The 19,954-nt window shown below is 52.4% G+C and overlaps 3 protein-coding genes across 4 annotated transcripts in view; 1 reads left to right on the forward strand and 2 right to left on the reverse strand.

Annotated features, from left to right (window-relative positions):
* Positions 1–681, forward strand: part of LOC101344901 (NADPH--cytochrome P450 reductase) — a 32,679-nt gene extending 31,998 nt beyond the window's left edge. The window contains exons 14-15 of the mRNA XM_004385937.2: positions 5–90; positions 194–681. Coding sequence (XP_004385994.2) covers positions 5–90; positions 194–338 — 231 coding nt within the window. The 3' untranslated portion in view covers positions 339–681. The remainder of the gene's footprint in view (positions 1–4; positions 91–193) is intronic.
* A 197-nt stretch (positions 682–878) lies between these two features.
* Positions 879–7,189, reverse strand: TMEM120A (transmembrane protein 120A). 2 transcript variants are annotated; one of them, XM_004385938.2, is made up of 12 exons: positions 6,983–7,189; positions 5,159–5,277; positions 4,836–4,952; positions 2,788–2,847; positions 2,462–2,557; positions 2,294–2,383; positions 2,010–2,075; positions 1,856–1,917; positions 1,660–1,752; positions 1,470–1,534; positions 1,294–1,362; positions 879–1,210 (listed from the first exon to the last, which is right to left on the reverse strand). In XM_004385938.2, exons 1-12 carry the CDS (start codon positions 7,061–7,063, stop codon positions 1,097–1,099), a joined length of 1,032 nt encoding a protein of 343 aa, XP_004385995.1. In that variant the 5' UTR covers positions 7,064–7,189; the 3' UTR covers positions 879–1,096. The 2 variants fall into 2 exon arrangements, with proteins under 2 accessions (XP_004385995.1, XP_023596026.1); XM_023740258.1 differs by having other exon boundaries at positions 4,836–4,929; positions 5,127–5,277; positions 6,983–7,127.
* Positions 7,190–8,641: 1,452 nt separating this feature from the next.
* Positions 8,642–19,954, reverse strand: part of STYXL1 (serine/threonine/tyrosine interacting like 1) — a 55,620-nt gene continuing 44,307 nt past the window's right edge. The window contains exons 7-9 of the mRNA XM_004385939.2: positions 14,479–14,576; positions 12,245–12,357; positions 8,642–8,773 (exon numbers count right to left, since the gene is read on the reverse strand). Coding sequence (XP_004385996.1) covers positions 8,642–8,773; positions 12,245–12,357; positions 14,479–14,576 — 343 coding nt within the window. The remainder of the gene's footprint in view (positions 8,774–12,244; positions 12,358–14,478; positions 14,577–19,954) is intronic.

Raw genomic sequence — 19,954 nt, forward strand, 5'->3', positions numbered from 1 at the left:
ACAGGTCTATGTGCAGCACTTACTGAAGAGAGACAAGGAGCACCTGTGGAAGCTGATCCACGAAGCCAGTGCCCACATCTACGTCTGTGGGTGAGTGAGGGGCTCAGAGCGCAGAGGAATCTAGGCCCTGCCTCCTCCCAGGGGTGGCCCCTTTCCCAGCTGCCAGTGCCACCTCCTTCCTTCCTGCCCCCAGCGATGCGCGGAACATGGCAAGGGACGTGCAGAACACCTTCTGTGACATCGTGGCTGAGCTCGGGGCCATGGAGCATGCCCAGGCTGTGGACTACATCAAGAAGCTGATGACCAAGGGCCGCTACTCCCTGGACGTGTGGAGCTAGGGGCTGCCAGCCCCTGCCTGGCCCTGTACCTCACACCCCTATAGACTTGCTCCCCGTGTAATCACTTTCCCTACTCCCCCTACCAGTCTCCTTGGAGGCAGACCCACTGACAAAGACTCCTCCTGGCCCAAGATGTGCCCTCCTCAGCACCCCCAGGCTGGCCAGTCCGCCTTCACCAGGCAACCCCGCCCAGGGCACGTGACCAAGAGTGGGCAGCCCTGTACCTTGTGAACGCCGCAGGCCCTCAGTGGCTGTGACAGAAGGGACCCTTCTCTCAGCTGAGCTGGGGCTTGGCCCCTCACATGGTTTTCAGTGAGTGTAAATAATTTTAAATAACCTCTGACCCTTGGAATAAAGTTCTGTTTTCTGTATTTGCCTGAGATTGTTTAAGGGGGGTGGGGGTGGGGGTGCCCTCCTTCGCTCACATCAGAAAGACCAGCAGTTTCACCTGTGCCGCAGTGGCACCGAGAGCTGACCAAGCCCACTTACCCTCAGGAGAACACACACCTCAAGTCACCCCTGTGCCTTCTTCCTTTATTAAGGCCCCCAGCTCCCTGCAGGGGCTGGGACACAAACCCAGGCCTTCCTCTCCAGCATAGCCTTCAGGGCCCACAGAGCCCACAAAACCCAGGAGAGAGTGGGTGAGACCCTCCTACATGAGAGGCGCCTCCCACCCCTCAGACAACATGTGACGAAGCAACCCCTTAGGGCCGGAAACTGCTGTAGGAGATGCACTGGCTACAGGGGAAGCCCCAGCCTCATTCTTTCTTGCTCCTGTGCCACTGACTATGGAACTTCTGGTGCACAACCCGCAGGGTGGTGAAGAAATTGCCAAGGAAGAGAAGCAGGAAGGGGAAGCCACACATGAGCACCTGGGGGGAGGGGAGGAGGAATGGGTTAGGACTGGGGCCCCGGCCCGGTGTCCCCGCTTGCCTTCCCAGGAGCCCCTGCTCACCTGCCACTCCTTGCACTGAGGGTCCCGTGCCAGGTTAAACAGGGTCAGTGCATTAAAAAGCTGCCAAAACTGGGAGGAGGAGGGGGTGTTAGCCTGTAGAATCTAGTCCCTGCACCAGCCCAACGCCAGCTCAGGATGGACAGACACATGGGCGGGGACACACAGATACCACTTACATGTCCAAAGAAAAGAAAGGGCAGCAAGAAGGTGAGGCCCCGCCACATCCAGGATTGGAAGCCCTCTGGGAGGAGAAAGCGTCAGGGCCCAGAACCACCGGGGAGAAGTACACACACTTAGACGTCACGTGGGAGCAGAGGAAAGTTCCTACCTTCCCAGCTCCCCGTTGGGGTTCCAGGCCCAACTCACCCACAGTGAGGTCCATGGTGTGCCTCTCCCCCAGGGCCCGAAGGCGGTACAGGCAGCCGCTCTGGTAGTAATACTGCAGGAACTGCACAAAGCCTGTGGGGCAGGGGGCATTAGGAACCACCTGGAGCCTGAAGTTCTTTCCCTGCCCCCGCCCACGGGCGAGTCCAGAGCTGAGAAGGGACTCTGCAACACTCACTCTGGTACATGGAGAAGGACAGGAATTGGTTCCGGAACTTCTGGTACATGAGGCCATCGGGCCTAAGGCAGAAAGCAGAGATGTGTGCCAGGAGTTCGGGAGCCATCCTCTCCCTGCCCCGCTCCTGCCTGCTGAGGCCCTGGCAGCCACTCACCACGTCAGCATGACTCCCGACAGGAACGTCGACACATAGTGATGGAAAACCCACCAGCCTTTGATCCTGGATCAGGAAGCTGCTATCACTCCTCTGGCCCCCTTAGCCCCCAAGGTCCGTGCTCAGGGACAGGGAGTGAGGCTGAAGGGGAAAGAAACCACTGCCCCAGCCTAGTTTCTGCTTCACAAATGGCCACTGGCACGCCCTGCCCCCGCATTTTCTAGAGTAGCTCCAGGGACGCTTCCCCTCAAGGAGCTAGTGGGTCTGGCTCCGCCCTCACTCACCGGGAGCCATTGTTGATGAGGATGCTCTCTCTGATGGTCAGGGTGCAGTAGTACCAGACCAGCAAGAAGTTGAAGGCAGCATCTGTCACCCTGGGAACAGGGTACAGAAGGTTGGTGCCAGAGAGCCTGAAGAGGGCACAGGGTCTAGCCTGGAGCTAGGACACCCACCTGGAGTTGAGGAGGAAGCGGCAGGTGAAGGAGATGAGGATAAGGATGATGGTGAGGTAGAGCTTGAACTTCTCGTACTCGTCCTTGTAGGCAAACCTGAGGGGTGGGCAGACTCGTGGGGCAGGCTGGATGCTGGGGGTCCGCCCTCCCCTCCACTTGAGGAGGGATGCTGCTGCTCCAGGCACACTTTGGTGGCTGGCATGGAGGCAGTATGCAGAGCAGCCCCTGGACCCCATGGCTCAGCCCCAGGGAAGCTAGGGTGGAGTGTAAAGAACTCAGGCAGGGTCCGGGGCAGAACTGAGACCCAGCCCATGATAAGAAATTACTTAGCCTGCTTGCTAAGGAGTGTCACGTTGACGTTACCCAGAACCAGGCTCAGGTACAACCTAGGGGAGAAGGAGATTGGGTGAGGAGAGGCCCAGACTGGCTGAGAAGCCTAAGGGCAGAGCCCCCGGATGGGCCCGGCCAGATCTGGGTCATCACCCCCATGACCTTGGCTTAGGGTTCTGACCTTGGTGGGAGCTGAAGACCAACTCCTTGGGAAAAACTCATGTCCAGCCTTTCTCCCTGCCTGCTCGAAATCCTAATCCAAGGTAAACCAAGCTCCCTCCCTCCTGTGTCTTCCCTGGAGGTCCCCTATCCCCTACAAGCTGTTCCCATACCCGAGATGGCCCCTGTGGGCCCGGGCAGTAGGCTCCTTATCTGTGGGAGACTACCATCTATCACCTACCCCACAGTTCCTCACCACCTCCACTCCAGGAAGCTTCAGCCCTGAGTATGTTTCAGTGAGCCGCATCCACGGTCATGTCCTGAGCCTCATCCCAACCCAGAACGCCACCCCGCCGAACCTGGGAGCTGTGCTGGCATTCTGACCCTGAATGCCCAGCTGGTCAGCCCCTTTCTTCCCCGACATGGACCCTTCCCCTTACTGAGGCATCTTGACCCTGGTCTCCTTTCCCAAACCAGCTGAGTCCCCAAAGCCCTCTTTCACTTCAACCATTTTCTCAATGATTCCCTCACTCCCAGCCTCTTTACATATTTGCCAGAGAAATCTCAAGAGGTGAGAGGAAAGTCACAGTAACACTTAATCACCCCAATACATGGGCTCTTGTTCACTCAAGCCACAGTGAACTAAGGCTCAGATCAGCTAGAGGACTTGCCCAAGGCTACAGAAATTATGGGGCAGGGCTGGGACTCAAACCTAGACCAGTGAAGGACAAAAGCCTGTCCCACCCCCCTACACACAGTGCCAGCCTCCAGCCTCCACTGCCAACCCACCCAGCTCCCTGGCTCACTCCCTGTAGCAGCCTCTTCAAATCTGTTCCATCCTCTCTCCCAAACCTTCCATCCTGTCTGCAACCGCCAGCCTCACCTGCAATGTCACAGAGAAAGCAAAGCATGGTGGCTGGCATCCTCCTCTGCCCACCACCTCTCCCTCCACCATCTCTGTCCCACCTCCTGCCTCAGTTGTGCCCATGCCCGGTCCTCCCCACACTCCCAGAGATCTCCCTCCATCACCCAAAAGACCAAGAGACTTTCCCCTCTGCTGACCCTTTCCTCTCAGCAGGAAGTATGCTCAAGTTTTTCCTATCTAAAAACGAAGCAACACATACACCCTCATGCTTCCAAGAGAGCTGCCTTAACTTGGCTGCCTCCTGCTCCTCAGCTCTCCCCAGTATCAACTCCCACCGGCACTCACGGAACACTTCTCTCCAAGGTCGCCGCTAACCTCCAGAAACACTTCCCTTCCTTATCAGATTTAACCTCCCTGGGCCATCTGACAGGCGGCTACTGACCACTCTTCCCTGCTTTCTGGAACACGCTGTCTCCCAGTGGTCTTGCTGCCTGCACCGGGCAGCCTGAGTCTACTCTGCTGGATTTTTTTGCTCAGCCCAGGGCTCTGCTGTCCCTTTTCCCATCCTCCTTGGTGACTGCAGCTCATCATTCTAAATGCACCTCGTCACTCCCCCTTGCCTCCTGGGCAAATGCACGCTCTGTAGCCCCCCACCCCTCACCTCCCACCTGAGTTCTGGCCACTTCGAGCCACTTCTGGTTTTTGCTCCCTGCCTTCGTTCCCTTCCTTCCCAGGTGTGCCTGGCTAACTCCAGTATCCTTCAAGGCTCAACTGGGCATCACCCACTGCAGGAAGCGTTCTCAGACCTCCCAGGCTTGGTGGATGCTCCCACCATTCCCTATACCTGCCCACAAAGCACCTGTCTTGGTGCACTGTCTCTCCTGAGGTTGGGACCAGGCCTGACTACTCAGCCCAGACTGGTCCAGGGAGCATTTGCTGACCGAACGGCCTAGAAGAGGGTGCACCCAGCATTAGGCCTCTCCCAGAGTGACTGTGAACTGAGCTGGGGGGCAGCCTCACCCATTCTTCTTGGGCAGATAGGCTTCCATGTCGAAGAAGAGCCCTTGGCGCTCTTTGATCTGGTTCTCGAGCTCCTGCACAGCCTCCTTGGCCCCTGACGGGAGGGAGGGTTTGCATCTGCAGGTGGAGCCACAGAAGTCACTTTGGGTCAGAGCAGGGAGTTCTCACATATTGCGCCCAACACCTGCTGGGTAGAGGGGCAAACGAGGCCCACAGAGGGGAGAAGCCTTGCCCAGGGACAGTCCATGAGTCAGCGCCAACCTTCCCACCCCACCAGGTCAGACACCCCACCCCTAGCCCAAGGTGTCGGGACCGGTCCTAACTTCCTCAGGACAAGGCCCAGCTCCTGGAGCTGCTTCTTCTGCCGACCGATGGAGCTGGTACAGTTGTTCTGCAGCTTGGTCAACTCCTCCAGCTTCAGGCGGTACAGCCGATGGGCCTCCTGGGGGCCAGGAGAGGGGAAAGCTCAGGCTGGCTGGGGGCCACTGAGCCAGTGTCTGCTGGGCAGGGGTGGAGCACAGGCTCTCCCAGGCTCCTTGGGATGGTCTCCGCAGAAAGGAGGCTGGACTTGTTGTGCCTGCCCTGGACTTCCCTGAGGTTGCTGTTTCCCCACGGCAGGCAGGGGGCTGGGGTCTCCTCTTGCAAGCCCAGAGGCCCCGCCGCATCCCTCCCCCAGCAACCACTAGCGACATGCTAGTTCCCTGAACATTTTCTTCATCTCAACCCATCTACTAGTTGTTCCCACCCCTATTCAGGGGCTCTCTGTCTGCCCTGGGTCTGGACTCTAGGCCCACAGATCCTGAAGCCAGCTGGCCCTCTCAGATCCTCCCACCTACCCAACCTGCAAGTACAGTGGGCATTAGGGTTACCCAAGATGCCTTCTGCGCAGACATTTCTAACACCTTCCTCCCAGGTTAAAGGTCATCAGGCTTCCGCCCATGGGACCTCCTGCTAGGTCAGTCCCCTCTACCCCTCCCCATCACCTCTGGCCCAAGGCTTCCTAAACCACTTTGCCCTTGTAGATGAGTCTTGGAAGGAGCAGTCTGGAGGTTGGGCAAGGGCAGTATGAGGAAAGCCGGCAGGGGCTGAGGGCCAGGCTGGGGACATCTGTTCAGGACTTGGAGATGTGTGCTGCAGCCACAGGGTTGGCTGGGCCAAGGGGCAGTTAGGCTTCATGGAAGACAGGAAGCAGTTTAATGCAGTCCAGGAGAGGCAAAGGCCTAAAGAAGTCACCTGCTGGCCTCAGCTCTAGCCTGTCTGGGCCTTGTTTCCCTTGCTCAGGAGGGGACACCACACCCATTCAGACCTCGTGAACCCAGCCCAGGCTACCATCCCCACCTCGGTCGACCCTCAGCCACCAGCCTCTCCTGCCTGGACAAGGCCAGCAGACTCGTCCTCCTGGCCTCCCTACAGAACAGCCGCAGTGGCCATTACAAGCCAGATCTGGACGAGTCCTCCCGTGGCTGCCCACTGGCCTCAGACGGACTAAAATCCCAGCCAGACCCAAAGCTCCCTGGATGGCCTGGCCCGCCCACTTCTCCCCCCTCTCTGCGGCACGCACGTGGGACTGTCGGATCTCCTTCCCTTCTAAAGACCTTCGCGGGCGCTGTTCCCTATGCCTAGGAAACTTCCCATTCATGCCCGGGGCCCCGGCCGGGCGGCTCCCAGCTGCGCTGCCCGAGGGCGGGACCGCAGTGTTGCCACTCCGGCCCACCCCAGGTGGGCGCCCGAGGCATGTCTGCTCAGTGACTGACCCAAGACTGGGCCAGCCGGCTCTGACTGAAGGCGGCCGCTCTCCTGGGAGGGGACGGGGTGGCAGTGCGGAGGGTCAGGGCGGCGCGGGGCCCTCGGGCCGGCAGGTCTGGAGCTGCACGCGGGCGGGTCGAGGTCCGCCCGGCAAAGCGCGATCCCGCCCGACCCGTCCACATCGCGAATGGTGCTGCCGCCGGGCACTTCATCTGACGCCGTCAGGAGGGTACAGCCGGGGACAATGGAACCCGAGACTTCCCGGAGGGCCCTGGGGAGCGACGCCAGGGCCCCTAACCTCTGACTCCGAGTTCCCCGATGCCTGACCCCGGTGCCCAACCCTTGACCTCGAGCCAGACAGATGTGGCTCGGGGCCAATGGGCTCCCAAAGCAGCGCCCACCTGGATGCTCTGGAAGTCCTGCTGCAGATTCTCCCAGTCCCGCAGGCAGTCATCCAGCGGGCCTGGGGGCGAAGGATGCATGGCTGCCGGGCTGCAGGCCGGAGGAACGGAGGTTAGAGGACGGAGCCGCAACCCCGGCGGGCCCGAGGCGCCTCCGCCTCCGCCACCTCAGCCACCGCCCCCGTCCGCTTCCGGGCTCGCGCCGCCGCGGCCACCAATGAGAAAAGGGCCTGGGGCGGTGAGGCTCTGGCCCTGCCCATCGCGCCCGCCAATCCGGGCTAGGGGCGGGGCCGGAACGGGGCCACGTGAGTCAGGCTGCTTTCTTCGCGCCGGGTGGGGGTCCGCGGTCTCCCTCACCTAGACGCCTCAGGCTGTGTCAGCCGCGTGGAGCAGCCTTCAGGGCCCTGGCCATTATGCTGGGGAGTGAACAAAGCCCAGAGAGGTGATACCTGCCTCAAACACTTTCGTCCTTGGCCTTTTCTCTCAGCTTGGATTTTTATAGCGGCCTCCTTTTGCGGCTCCCCGCTCCAGGCCCACCTCCTCCGGTCCCTTCCCACAGCCACCAGACTGCCCTTCCTAAAACACAAGCCTCATCCTCATGTCCAGTGGCTCTCCCTTGCCTACAAGCGGTCCCTGACAGAGCCTCTGCTTTGCAGCCACCCCAGGCGCTTCTCCAGCTCAGACCGTCCCTCCCCTTCTGGCAATACCCCCACGTCTCCTTGAAGGCTTGGCCTTCCTTTTGGAGGAGCCTCCCCACCCCCACCCCCCGCCCCCAACCAGCTCTCTGCAGAGAGAGTCCCCGGCCCGCCCAGGTGGCAGGGACTGTATGCTAAATGAACTTTAGGACAGCTCTTCATGGATGGATATCCTAAGTTCCCCACCTCTCCCTTGTCTGTGCCTCCCCTGGATCGGGGGTTGTTGTGGGTAATGGCAGCGCTGGGGAAGCGCTTTCAGAAAACAACTCCCTGGAGTCCTGAGGAATTTCTAGGAACCTGAATGTGGGAGATGGGAGGGGTAGGAATCTCTTCTTGGCAAACATAGCCAGGCAGAATTGAGTGGGAGCAAGGAAATGGAATCTGTATCAAGTGATCAAGGGGTGGGGGGTGGGAAGGGACAGACACACAAACAGCAGCGGCCTGGGACTAATTCATTAGGGATGAGGATGAGGCAAGGATGTGTCCTCCTGCCAGGAGGCCCTGACAGGCTTTGGGGTCTGGGGCCCACGGTCAGCACTTGGCTTGGCATCTCTGGGGCTGGAGGAGCTCTGCTCATGGGCAGGCATGGTGTGAACCCCTGTGGACGAACACAAGGCAGGGGGAGCCCCTGGAACTCCCCTCCCAGGCAGGCCTCTGGACGTCCAAGTCATGGGTCAGGGGTGGGCAGCTGTTCCAGCAGCAGATGCTCTTCCCGCTGAGGCCTTGGAAGTGCAGTGGAAGGTAGCCCTGGATGCCCCAGGGATGGGGCTCTGGGGGCCGAGCAGAAGCACGTGCTGTGCAGAGTGAACAGGAGCCTGGGAAGAACCACTGCAGAAGGCTGACACAGGCTTCAGGCAGCAAAGGCCTTCTCCTTCCAGACCAACCCCTTTACACAGCCTGGCCTGCTCCCCACAAGAAGCCCCCAAAGGAAGTCTTCAGGACCCATTGCTGGCCTTGGAGAAGATCAGTAGAGCAGATCCGAGATGTCTGTGACAAAGTCTCCAAGGACGATCTTCTCCCAAAGCTGTAGCTGATTCACAAAGGCCCGGTTTGGACACATGTTGCCTTTGCACTTCTTGACGTAGTTCCAGGACCTCTGTGAACGGAGGGAGAGAGTGGACATCACGATTGGTCCCGGCCCTTCCTACCGTGGTCAGGGTCAGGAGGGCAGACACAGAAACAGCAGCAGCCGGGGGCTAACTCATTAGGGTCAGGAGTCCTGGCTCTGCACCTGCTTCTGAACATGGGGACAGAAATGATTTCTTCCTCAGAGGGCTCGTGTGGAGACTGAGGCAACATCTGTGAATCCACCCTCAACAAAGTGTGTGTGGGTGATGAATTAATGGAAAGGTGAAGAGACTGTGGTCAAATTCTCTGGAGAAGGAAAAACTAAAGATTACTGCTTTTAGGTGTCCATCCTAAGGCACAGGAGGAGGTGACGAGCTGGTCTCCATCTGGACCAAGGACAGAGGAAAAAGTAAAAGCCAAAAGTGGTGTCAGGGGACACAGCTGTGCAGAAGTAAGGTTCACGAAGTCCTCAGAATCCCTCCCTTCTTCCCCGCCCCCTCCATACATGCGCGCGCGCACACGCGCGCGCGCGCACACACACACACACACACACACGCTAGTTCCAGCCCACAAAGCATTTGCTGCAACTTTCACAGCACATCTAACAGACAGAAGAACAGATACTCCCCAAGAGTATGGGCCCCGACACCCTTTTAACTCAGTACCGAAGTCACTCCTGAGGCTCACCCTTCAGCCAAAGATTAGACGGGCCCATAAAACAAACAAAATAATACTTGTAGCTCAGTCATGTATACAAGATGAAATGGGCACACCAGCCCAGGGCCAAGGACGACAAGGCAGAAGGGGACAGGAAAGCTGGATGAATGGAAATGGGGAACTCAAGGTTGAGAAGGGGAGAGTGTTGACACGTCCCGGGGTTGGCAACCAACGTCACAAAACAATATGTGTATTAATTGTTTGATGGGAAACTAATTTGCTCTGTAAACCTTTATCCAAAGCACAATTTAAAAAAAACAAAAACAAAAAACAGATGCTACTGGGCTCCTTTATTTGTCTGGGACATGCCCCAGGTCACATTTGGTAAGGGGCAGAGCCCAGCCCACGGCCCATCCTTCAGATGGCCAGGCCGGCGCTGTCCCTGCCTTGTCAGTGCCTTGTTCAAAGTCCAGACTCTCGAGAGGTGGCATCTGGCTTTGAATCCCGGCTCCACCATTTACAGCTGTGGGGCCTCGGGTAAGTTCCACCGCCTCTATGCCTCCCCTAAAATGGGGAAAATAATAGTACGTTATGCCGCAGAGCTATCGTATGTCTTTGTTAGTAGTAGGGGTAGCACTCCAACTCTAGCTATCACAGTGCCTTAGGAATTTGTTTCTCTTTCAGGGTCAAAGCAACCCCTAGCAGTTTACAGGCACTGAAATTGATTTCTTCTGGGCGTGGTGGCTCTGATCCCATACAGTCTTGGAAGCAAGATTTTTAACTTTCTGCACCAAAAGCTTTGAAAGCCCAAGTCAGGGGTAATGGGAGGTTCTGGGTGCTAGCCAACTCTGGGTTCCAGCTTCTTCCCAGCTCATTCCTCGACCCCCACCCTCCCAGAGGTGGGGAGAGTGCAGGAGGGAGGAGACAATTCCAAGGGCTGACCTTGTGCCTGAGGAGCGGTGGGGCCACAAGCCCTGGGCAGCTGTATGTTGGGCTGATGGGTGGCACACACCCTTCCTTGCCGGGCCTTTAGACGCTGATCACCACAGCTGAGCCAATGACAGCCAGCAGAGCAGGGCTGTCCGCAGTGCACTGAGGGAGCCATAATTAGCAGCTGGGAGGTGAGGAACCTCTGCCTGGGCCCAGAAGCAGCACAGCTGAGCCAGTTCAGCTGGGTTTATGACCTCGGATACTGCACGGTGGCAGGGAAAGCTAACCCTGCTATGGGACTTGCTCAGTCCAGAAAGGACCCAGCAGGACCACAGTGCAGCCTCCCTGCCCCACAGCTCCGGGGCGACACAGCTTTCATGGTCAAGAGTTATCAAGAAGGCATCTCCAGCAGAGTGCCCAGTAACAGGACTTCTCTTCAGGGAAGGGGGAACACTGCTGCCCCAGGAAGGGAACACCACACTGCTCCTGAGAGCAGATGGCCTGGGCCCCAGCGACCCCGAGCTCCTGACCACCCACAGTGCAAAGCACTGTGCATCTCTCTGCGGACGCACTAGGGCCTGTCTGTGCCTATCACTGTGACAGCTGGACCCTTGCTGCAGAACCTGGAGGAGCCACATGGGAGAAGCCTCCTTCTCACTTTGCTCTTTGCCAGCTGACTCTGGCAAGTGCCTGTGACCTCTGTTCTGGATGTGGCCAGAGAGAGGACTGCAGTTTGCTTGGAAGGATTAGGAAAGTGGCTAATGTCCACATCTAGTGGGTGACCATCACGAAACAGAGGAGGGAGAGTTCTGAAGGCCTTTATGCCAGACCCTCTCTGTGAGTAACAAGGAAGCCAAGGACCACAGCAGTACAAACTCCAGGGGAGCTTCAGCTGTGGAGCTCTCAGATCCCTGCTGGTGGGCAAGCTCTGCCTCCAACCAAGCTGGAGAGGTGTACTTCTGCCAGCTCCCACCTTCTCCGAATACCAGCAAGGCCCTGAAGAGGCCTCTCCTAGGACAGCCGATTCTGGGGGAGGTGGCTGGGGAGGCATCTCTACAGGAGCAACAGCACAGCCCTCTACCCAATGCATCAGCAACATCACCCCCACATACCAGTGCATGCCAGAACAGTCCTCAAGCAGGCAGCGACCCCAGCGTGAAGCTCCAGAAAGTTTACCAGGGACTTAGGCCTCACATCCTCCAACTCCATACCCTCTAAGTCTGCATCCAAGACTCTAGCAACTGTACTCCAGAGAGCATGCTGGATTGACACCCAAAACCACTGACCAGTAGGCTGTGGCCATGGTCGCTCTGTATCCCTCCTACTCAATCAAAACACACCCCTGGGCAAACGTTCTTCTCAGTCCTACCCAAGCCCTCTAAAACCACGAACAAGCTGTAGATGAGGCAAGGCTCCCCACCCTCCGAGCCCTGCAGTGTGAGTCAGGAGCCCAGAGTTCCCACCGAGTTTGCTGTGATGGCTCCCAGCTTCCCTCCCCTCATTAGGTCCTGCTCTCCTCACGGGTAAAAGAAGATGGTTGGACTGGTGCCTGCTGAGAGCCTTGCTGCACTGAAATCCTGGACTCCAAGCTGCGGCCAGGTGCTGCCTCCCTTGCAGAGTGCTGGACAAATGCAGTAGACAGACTAATGGCAGTGGAAGACACATAGCTTGAGTGCCTGGGCCTGCCCTGTGTGCCAAGCTCCTGGACAACAGGGCAGGGTCATAGCCCAGGCCTCGAGCCCTTGGGGATGGTGTGCTGGGCAGAGCCCTAGACCTGGAGCCACCCTCCCTGACCCCTGCCCTGTCCACCCACTAACAGGACCCCCAGGCAGTGCTACTGCCTTGTTCCTCCCAGGTCCGGCTCTGACCCCACCTCCTGGGGTGGCTGTGGGCCAAGCCTGGATTCTTGTACCTTCAAGGTCTGCCCATGCCGGTGCATGAGGTAGGCGATGATGGCCGCACAGCTGCGACTGATGCCCAATTTGGAAAAGACCAGGATGACAGAGTCAAGCTCAAGGTGAATGTCTGCAAGAAGAGGAAGAGTGGATGGATCATGCATGGCCCCTTCACTGTGGGCCAGGTTTGCTGTAAGACAACTGGCCTCAGTGGGCCCGTGGACCAAGAGTGAGTCCAGAACCTGCACATGTCCTGGCCAAGTCACGTGACTCTCTAGGCCAGTGTTTCATTATCCAACAAGTGAGGGTCCTCACATCTAAATGGAAGTTCAAGAGAATCAGACATGGGCATTCAGGCCTATCATGCAAAGGCCTCTTCTTCAGCTCTCCAGGCTTCTACCCAAGAAGCTCTGCTACCACTTGGCCTCCCAGAAAGGGATGAATGAATTGTCCCCCAAGGGCACTTGGATGCTTACAGAGGCGGTGTAGCATATGGTTAAGAGCCATCCATAGTCTCTGGAGCCAGATGGCCTAGGTATAAATCCTAGCTCTGCCACTCAGTGGTTGTCATGGATTGAATTATGTCCCCTCAAAAAAATGTGTGTATCAATTTGGCTGGGCCATGATTCCCAGTATTATGCGGTTGTTGTCACACATTTTGTGATTGTAATTTTATGTTAAAGAGGATTAGGGTGGGATTGTAACACCCCTACTAAGGTCACACCCCTGATCCAATGTAGTTTCCCTGGGGTGTGGCCTGCACCACCTTTTATCTTACAAGAGATAAAAGGAAAGGGAAGCAAGCAGAGAATTGGGGACCTCATACCACCAAGAAAGCAGTGCCAGGAGAAGAGCGTGTCCTTCAGACCCAGGGTCCCTGCGCAGAGAAGCTACTCGTCTGGGGGAAGATTGAAGAGATGGCCGACAGAGAGAGGAAGCCTTTCCCTGGAGCTGATGCCCTGAATTTGGACTTCTAGCCTACTAGACTGTGAGAAAATAAATTTGTTAAAGCCATCCACTGGTGGTATTTCTATTATAGCAGCACTAGATGACTAAGACACTGGTGGTGGGACCAGGGCATGTTACTCTAAGCCACAGTTTCCTCACCTGGAAAATGGGATAACAATCTATCTACTTCATAGGGTTTCTGCTCTGTGCTCAGCACTGTGCCTAGCATAGAAATGCCAGCTATAATCACACTTGACAGTGCCCCCAAGGCTATAAGGCTCACCCAGTGAGATGTGGGAAGGGAATCTAAGCTGGCATCCTCAGGCTGGTCTGGAACCCCCAAGAACAGAAGGTAATACACCAAGCCCAAGTTACAGACTGTCAGGGCTGAAGGAGGACTTAGATGACTAGGGCCATCTCATCCTACGAGTAAGGAAACTGAGGCACAGAGCTTCACAGTGAGGTGAGGCTGGAGAAGGGACCTCTTTGTGCCATGTGGCTTCGCCACCACATGGTGGGACACATGGCAAGTCACATTCTCTGGTGCAGTTATGTGGTAGCTGACACCTACTGGGCAAATAAGACCCAATAAAACACTGGACATTTGGGCCAAATGCCATTCTCCAGCCCTCCTGCAGCGGTTTAGGCTGGAGATGTGTTGGCACCACGCAGGCAGTCATGGGGTAGGGCCTCTGAATTGAGTCCCCCTCGCTTTCTCCAGGGATCTTGCTTTCTGAGGGCAGATCTGCACCCTGAGAATGACTGAAAAATTCACCCTCATACTGGTGGGCACCATTCGTGCATGGTGAGAGGGCAGAAGGGAGCTGGTACACACATTCAGAATCCTAAAGTCAGAGCTGGAGGGGCTTTGGAGTCTTCCTTCCACCCCTACCCTCACCTCACTGACAGACAGGAGGGCAGGGATGGAGTGTGATTTACCTTTGGGTCCCCAGAGCCCAGTGCAGAGCAGGCCTCCATGAACATACGTAGCCATCAGGTTGTCGACACTCTTACCTCACATCGGGCAAACAGGCACCATGACGTGGTCCAGCCAGGGCCAGAACCCGGGGCTCTGGATCCACAGTCTGGTGTTCCTGTTTGGTTCCACTGCCCAGAAGCACACACCATGGCTACCCATATTGCTGAAGGCTCCGGAGAAGCTAGGCTTGGCCTGGGGTCCACTCCTGGCCAGCCACGCCTGAGCTCTGGGAGACGGACCAGGAATAGGTAGTAGAAGAGGTACTGCAGTCCCTCCACCCCCAGGCCCAGGTCAGTTGCTACCTGGTTAGACAATGTTCCTTACCGATGAAGTGACAGAGGTGGCGTAAAAAGGGAGAAATGTTGGCTTCCAGCGAATCTTCCACCTGGATGTGAAGAAGCTTGTCAGAGTCACCTACGAAACTGAAAAGAAGAAAAGCACGGGGAGTCGAGCAGACTCGCACACAGCCCCATCTTGGCACCCCTCATCCAAAGCAACAAGACCAGAGGGGAAGCACAATGGACTAGCACCATGGAGATGTCAGCAAGTAACTGAACCTGTCTCAGACAAAAGCCCCTACCTCATGGGGTGTTGTGTGGATGAAGTAAACGAATCAATGTACTCAACAATCTGCTTGGCAGACATGAGTGCTCAATCAATGTGCCATTATACTAACAAAACATGGCACCTCCCTAGAATATGGTGCAGATAATAAAATGAGGATGGAAAAGAGTATTTAACAATGTTGAAGACTGAGCATGCTATATTATCCAGAGAAGGCAAGGTTAAGAGGGAAGGAGAACGCTGTTTTAGCTGAGTGGTCAAGGAATGCTTTCTTGAGGGGGTGACATTTGAGCAAAAGCCTAAGGGAAGTAAGAAAACAGATCATGCAAGTGTCTGAGGGAAGAGTGTTCCAGGCAAAGGGAAAAGAAAGTACAAAGGCTCTGAGGGTAGTCTGTTTAGCATATCTGAAGAATAACAAGGAGATGAAAGTGGTTAGAGCTTTATGACAGGGAGAGGTGGGAGATGAGGTGCACAGCATGGTTAGTGAGAGGATGCATGCAAGGAGCTTGGCACAATGCCTGCCATGCACTGAAGACTATGGTCTACCAGTGACATTCAGCAGTATGCAGACCTCTGTGGCATGCAGAAAGTTGAAGTAGATTCAGAAACAAAAACAGACTGGTTCGGTCCCTGCACGAGCACTTGTTGTGACAAATACAGGCACAATTCACCATCCATCCATCCGTCCCTGAGACATTCAATGCCTATTACATGCCAGACCTTGGGCTGGGCCCTGGCGGACATGAGATGAATCAACCAAAGTCCCTCCCAGCTTCAAGGAGCTCCCAGTCTGACTCAGAGGGAAGACACATAAGCAGAGGTTGAAGGATACAAGGTCAATATAGAAACATCAACTGTATGTCTATATACCAGCAACGAACAACCAGAAATTGAAATTTTTAAAATACCATTTATAACAGCCAGAAAATAGGTTCCTTTTGGGGGTAATGGAAATGTTCTCAAATTGATTGTGGTGATGGTTGCACAACTCTGTAAATACGCTTTTGAAAACCATTGAACTGTACACTTTAAATGGGTGAATCGTATGAAATGTGAACTATATCTCGAGATACCACTACACAGCCATCGGAATGGCTAAAATTTAAAAACATAATACAAACCATATAAAGTGCTGGTAAGAATGTGAAATAGCACAATCACTTTCGAACAGCAGTTTCTTTAAAACTTAAACATACACCTACCATGTGATTAGAGATGTGCTGGAGCCAGCCTGTCCTGGCTCACAAGAGCCAATTGTTAAATTTTCAGAAAAATGGCAAACCCATTATTAAACCATTGGTAGCTTGAAATCAGCTAGAGAGAAAATATTTACACCAGGGAAATCAGCAAACGATATAAATCAGGACTTGTATTTTTTTCAGAGAGTCGGTTTACTAGCACATTCTATGACCCAGCCATTTCACTCCTAGGAATTTACCCAAAAGAAATAAAAGCACAGGTTCACACAAAGACTCATACACAAATGTTCATCATAGCTTTATTTGTAATAGCCCAAAACCGGAAACAACCCAAATGCCCACCTATAGGTTAATGGATAAACAAATTCTGGTCTATACATACACTCCACTATAAAAAGAACAGGGATACACACCACCCATAAAAAAAACCCGTTGCCATCGAGTTGATGCCAACTCAGCGACCTTACAGGTCAGTATACTGAGTGTAAAAAGTCAAGCATAAAAGAGTACATACTGTACAAGTCCCTTTATATAAAATTCTAGAAAAGGCAAACCAACCTATAGCGACAAAAAGTAGATAGATCAGTGTTTGCCTGGAGATGGATAGTAAGGAACATAAGGATACTTTCGAGGGAGATGGGTGTGTTCATTTTCTTGACTGTGGTGGTGGTTTTGTAGATGTGTATATTTGTCAAAACTCACCAAATTGTACACCTTAAATATGCACAATTTATTGTACACAAATTATACTTCATTAAAGCTGTAAAAAGGAGCCCTGGTCGCGCAACAGTCAAGTGCTCGGCTGCTAACCGAAAAGGTTGTTTGTTCGAACCCATCTAGCAGCTCCACAGGAGAAAGACCTGGCGATCTGTTCCTATAAAGATTAAAGCCGAGAAAACCCTAGGGAGCTGATCTACCCTGTCACGTGGGGTCGCTGTGAGTGGAAATTGACTTGACGGCACCCAACAACAACAATAACAAACCTGTAAAAAAATAAAAAATAAATATTTGTTGGATTAAAAAAAAAGAGAAAATGAGGTGTGACATTGGAAAGGGATGAAGGTGGGGGGGAGAAAATTAATTTGGTTTTTGGTTTTTGTTTCATTTATTTTTTTATGTTGCAAGAGAGTGGAGTGTAGTGGTTAAAACCGTGGGGCCAAGAGCCTGAAGTCAAGAAATCTGCCACTTATCAGCTGTCTCATTTGCTTGTTTTTTTTGTTTGTCTCAGTTAAACTTTTACTGAAGTAAAACATACATTCAGTAACATGCATTAGTCTCATATGAACAACTCAATTTTTCAAAAAATTTTATTGTGGTAAAATATATGTAACCAAAAGTTTGCCATTGTAACCGTTTTTAAGTTTACAATTCAGTGACATTGATCTCATTCACCATGATGTGCAACCATCATCACTGTCCATTTCCAAGAAATTCATCACCCCAGACAGAAACTTAGCATCCCTTAAGCAATAACTCTCCATTTCCCCTCCCCTCAATTCCTGGTTACCACTAACAAAGTTTGCTCTCTGTGCATTTGGCTATTTTAGATAATTCAGATAAGTGGGATCATAAGACATTTGTCCTCTTGTGTCTGACTTCGTTCATTCAACATAATGTCTTCATGATTCATCCATGTTGTAGCATGTATCAGAACTTTGTTTTTCTTTATGGCTGAATAATATCCCATTATATAGATATATCACATTTTGTTTATCTATTCATCCACTGATGGACATCTGGGTTGTTTCTATCTTTGGCTACTGTGAATAGTGCTGCAATGAACACTGGTGTATCACTTGCTTGTTTTTGTTGTTGTTTCTCCCTTTCATTGTGAAATATGACACACATACAGAAGAGTGCATAAAACATAAAAAGTACAGTTTGACAAGTTAATATAAAGTGAACACCCATGTACCTATGTAACCCTGCCAGGCTCCAGAAGTTTTGCAAGTGCCTCTTACCACTAACACCGCCTCCCATTTCCCACACAGGAGCACTATCTTGACCTTGGCAGTAATCACTTCTTCGCTGTGATGGACTGAATTGTGTCCCCCCAAAAACATGTGTCAGTCAACTTGGCTCGTCCATGATTCCCAGTATTGTGTGATTGTCCACCATTTTTTCACCTGATGTGATTTTCCTATGTGTTGTAAATCCTACCTCTATGATGTTAATGAGGTGGGATTAGGGGCAGTTATGTTAATGAGGCAGGACTCAATCTACAAGATGAGGTCGCATCTTGAGTCAACCTTTTTTGAGATATAAAAGACAGAAGCGACCAGAGAGACATGGGGACCTCATACCACCAAGAAACAAGAGCCAGGAGAATAGCCATCCTTTGGACCAAGGGTCCCTGTGCTTGAGAAGCTCCTAGACCAGGGGAAGACTGACGACAAGGAGCTTTCCCCGAGCCGACAGAGGGAGCCTTCCCCTGAAGCTGGCACCCTGAATTCAAACTTCTAGCCTCCTAGACTGTGACAGAATAAATATCTCTTTGTTAAAGCCATCCACCTGGGGTATTTCTGTTATAGCAGCACTAGGTAACTAAGACATTCACCTTTTTTTTTATTGTTGTAGTTTAAAGGAAGTTTACATTTCAAGTTAGTCTCTCATACAAAAATTTATACATACACTGTTATGTGACCCTAATTGCTCCCCCTATACTGTGACAGCACACTCCTCCCGTCCACCCCTGATTCCTCGTGTCCATTCAACCAGCTCCTAACCCTCTCTGCTTTCCCATCTCACCTCTGGACAGAAGCTGCCCATTTAGTCTCTTTAGTATCTACTCAAGCTAAGAGGCACACTCCTCATGAGTATCACTTTATGTCCCACAGTCCAGTCCAATTCCTGTCTGTAAGAGCTGGACTCAGAAATTGTTTTAGTTCTGGGCTGATATTGCCTTTCTTTATATGTAGTTTCCACCAACAAAATATGCAACTCCAACACTAGGGAATGTATTGTTTTTATATCTGGATTCTTCCATTCAATATTATATGAAGATAAACATTAAGATGTGCCCGTATTGTTTCATTAAACTCTGATTTATTCATTTTTACTGCTGTACAGTATTTCAGTACATGAATATGCTACAATTTATTTTTCCATTTTACCATTGATGGACACTTTGGTTTTTCCTAGTTTGGGACTATTATAAATAATGCTGCTGTGAACATTCTTCTATTTTTCTCCTGGTACACATGTTCAGGCATTTCTCAGGGTACACTCATTTAGGGGTAGAATTGTTGGGTAACAGGGAATGCGTATTTTCAATTTTAATAGATAACACCAAACTATTTAATGAGTGGTTGTACCAATTTACATTTTCTTCAATGATGAGAGTTCCCATTACTCTAAATTCTTGTCAGTTTTTGGTATTGATAAGACTTTTCTTTAGTCTTTTTGGTGGGCATTTGGTTATCTTATTGTTGTTTAAATTTGTATTTTCTGATGACTGAGTAGAGGTTTTTTTCATCTGTTTATTGGCCATTTGGATGTCCTCTTTTGTGAAGTGTTTGCTCAGACTTCTTTATCATTTTTCTATTGTGTTATCCATCTCTTTCTCGTTGACTTGCACAGTTTTTGATATAATGTGGATATGCACTTTGTTCAGTTATGTTTTGCAAATATCTTCTCTCATTTGCCTTTTCAGTCTCTTGATGATGTCTTTCACATTAAGGTCTATAATCCCACCTGGAATTGATTTTGTGTGTGTGGTATGAGGTAAGGATCAAGTTCCATTTTTGTCCAACTGACCAAGCACCATTTGTTGAAAACCATTCTTCCTCTATTGCCATATAGTGCCACCTTTGTCAAAATTCAAATGCATTTCCATATAAATCTTAGGATTATTGTATCAATTCCTTGTTTTCTTGGAATAAACCTAACTCTGTCATCATGTATTACTCTTTTCACATATTACTTTATTCAGTGTGCTAATATTTTGTTTAGGGTTTTTACATCTATGTTTATGAAGAAAATTAGTCTATACTTTTCCTATACGACAATGTCTTTGTCAGGTTACAAATTTATGATGG

Source organism: Trichechus manatus, unplaced genomic scaffold (genome assembly GCF_000243295.1).
Source record: "Trichechus manatus latirostris isolate Lorelei unplaced genomic scaffold, TriManLat1.0 scaffold00151, whole genome shotgun sequence".
Lineage (NCBI taxonomy): Eukaryota > Metazoa > Chordata > Mammalia > Sirenia > Trichechidae > Trichechus > Trichechus manatus.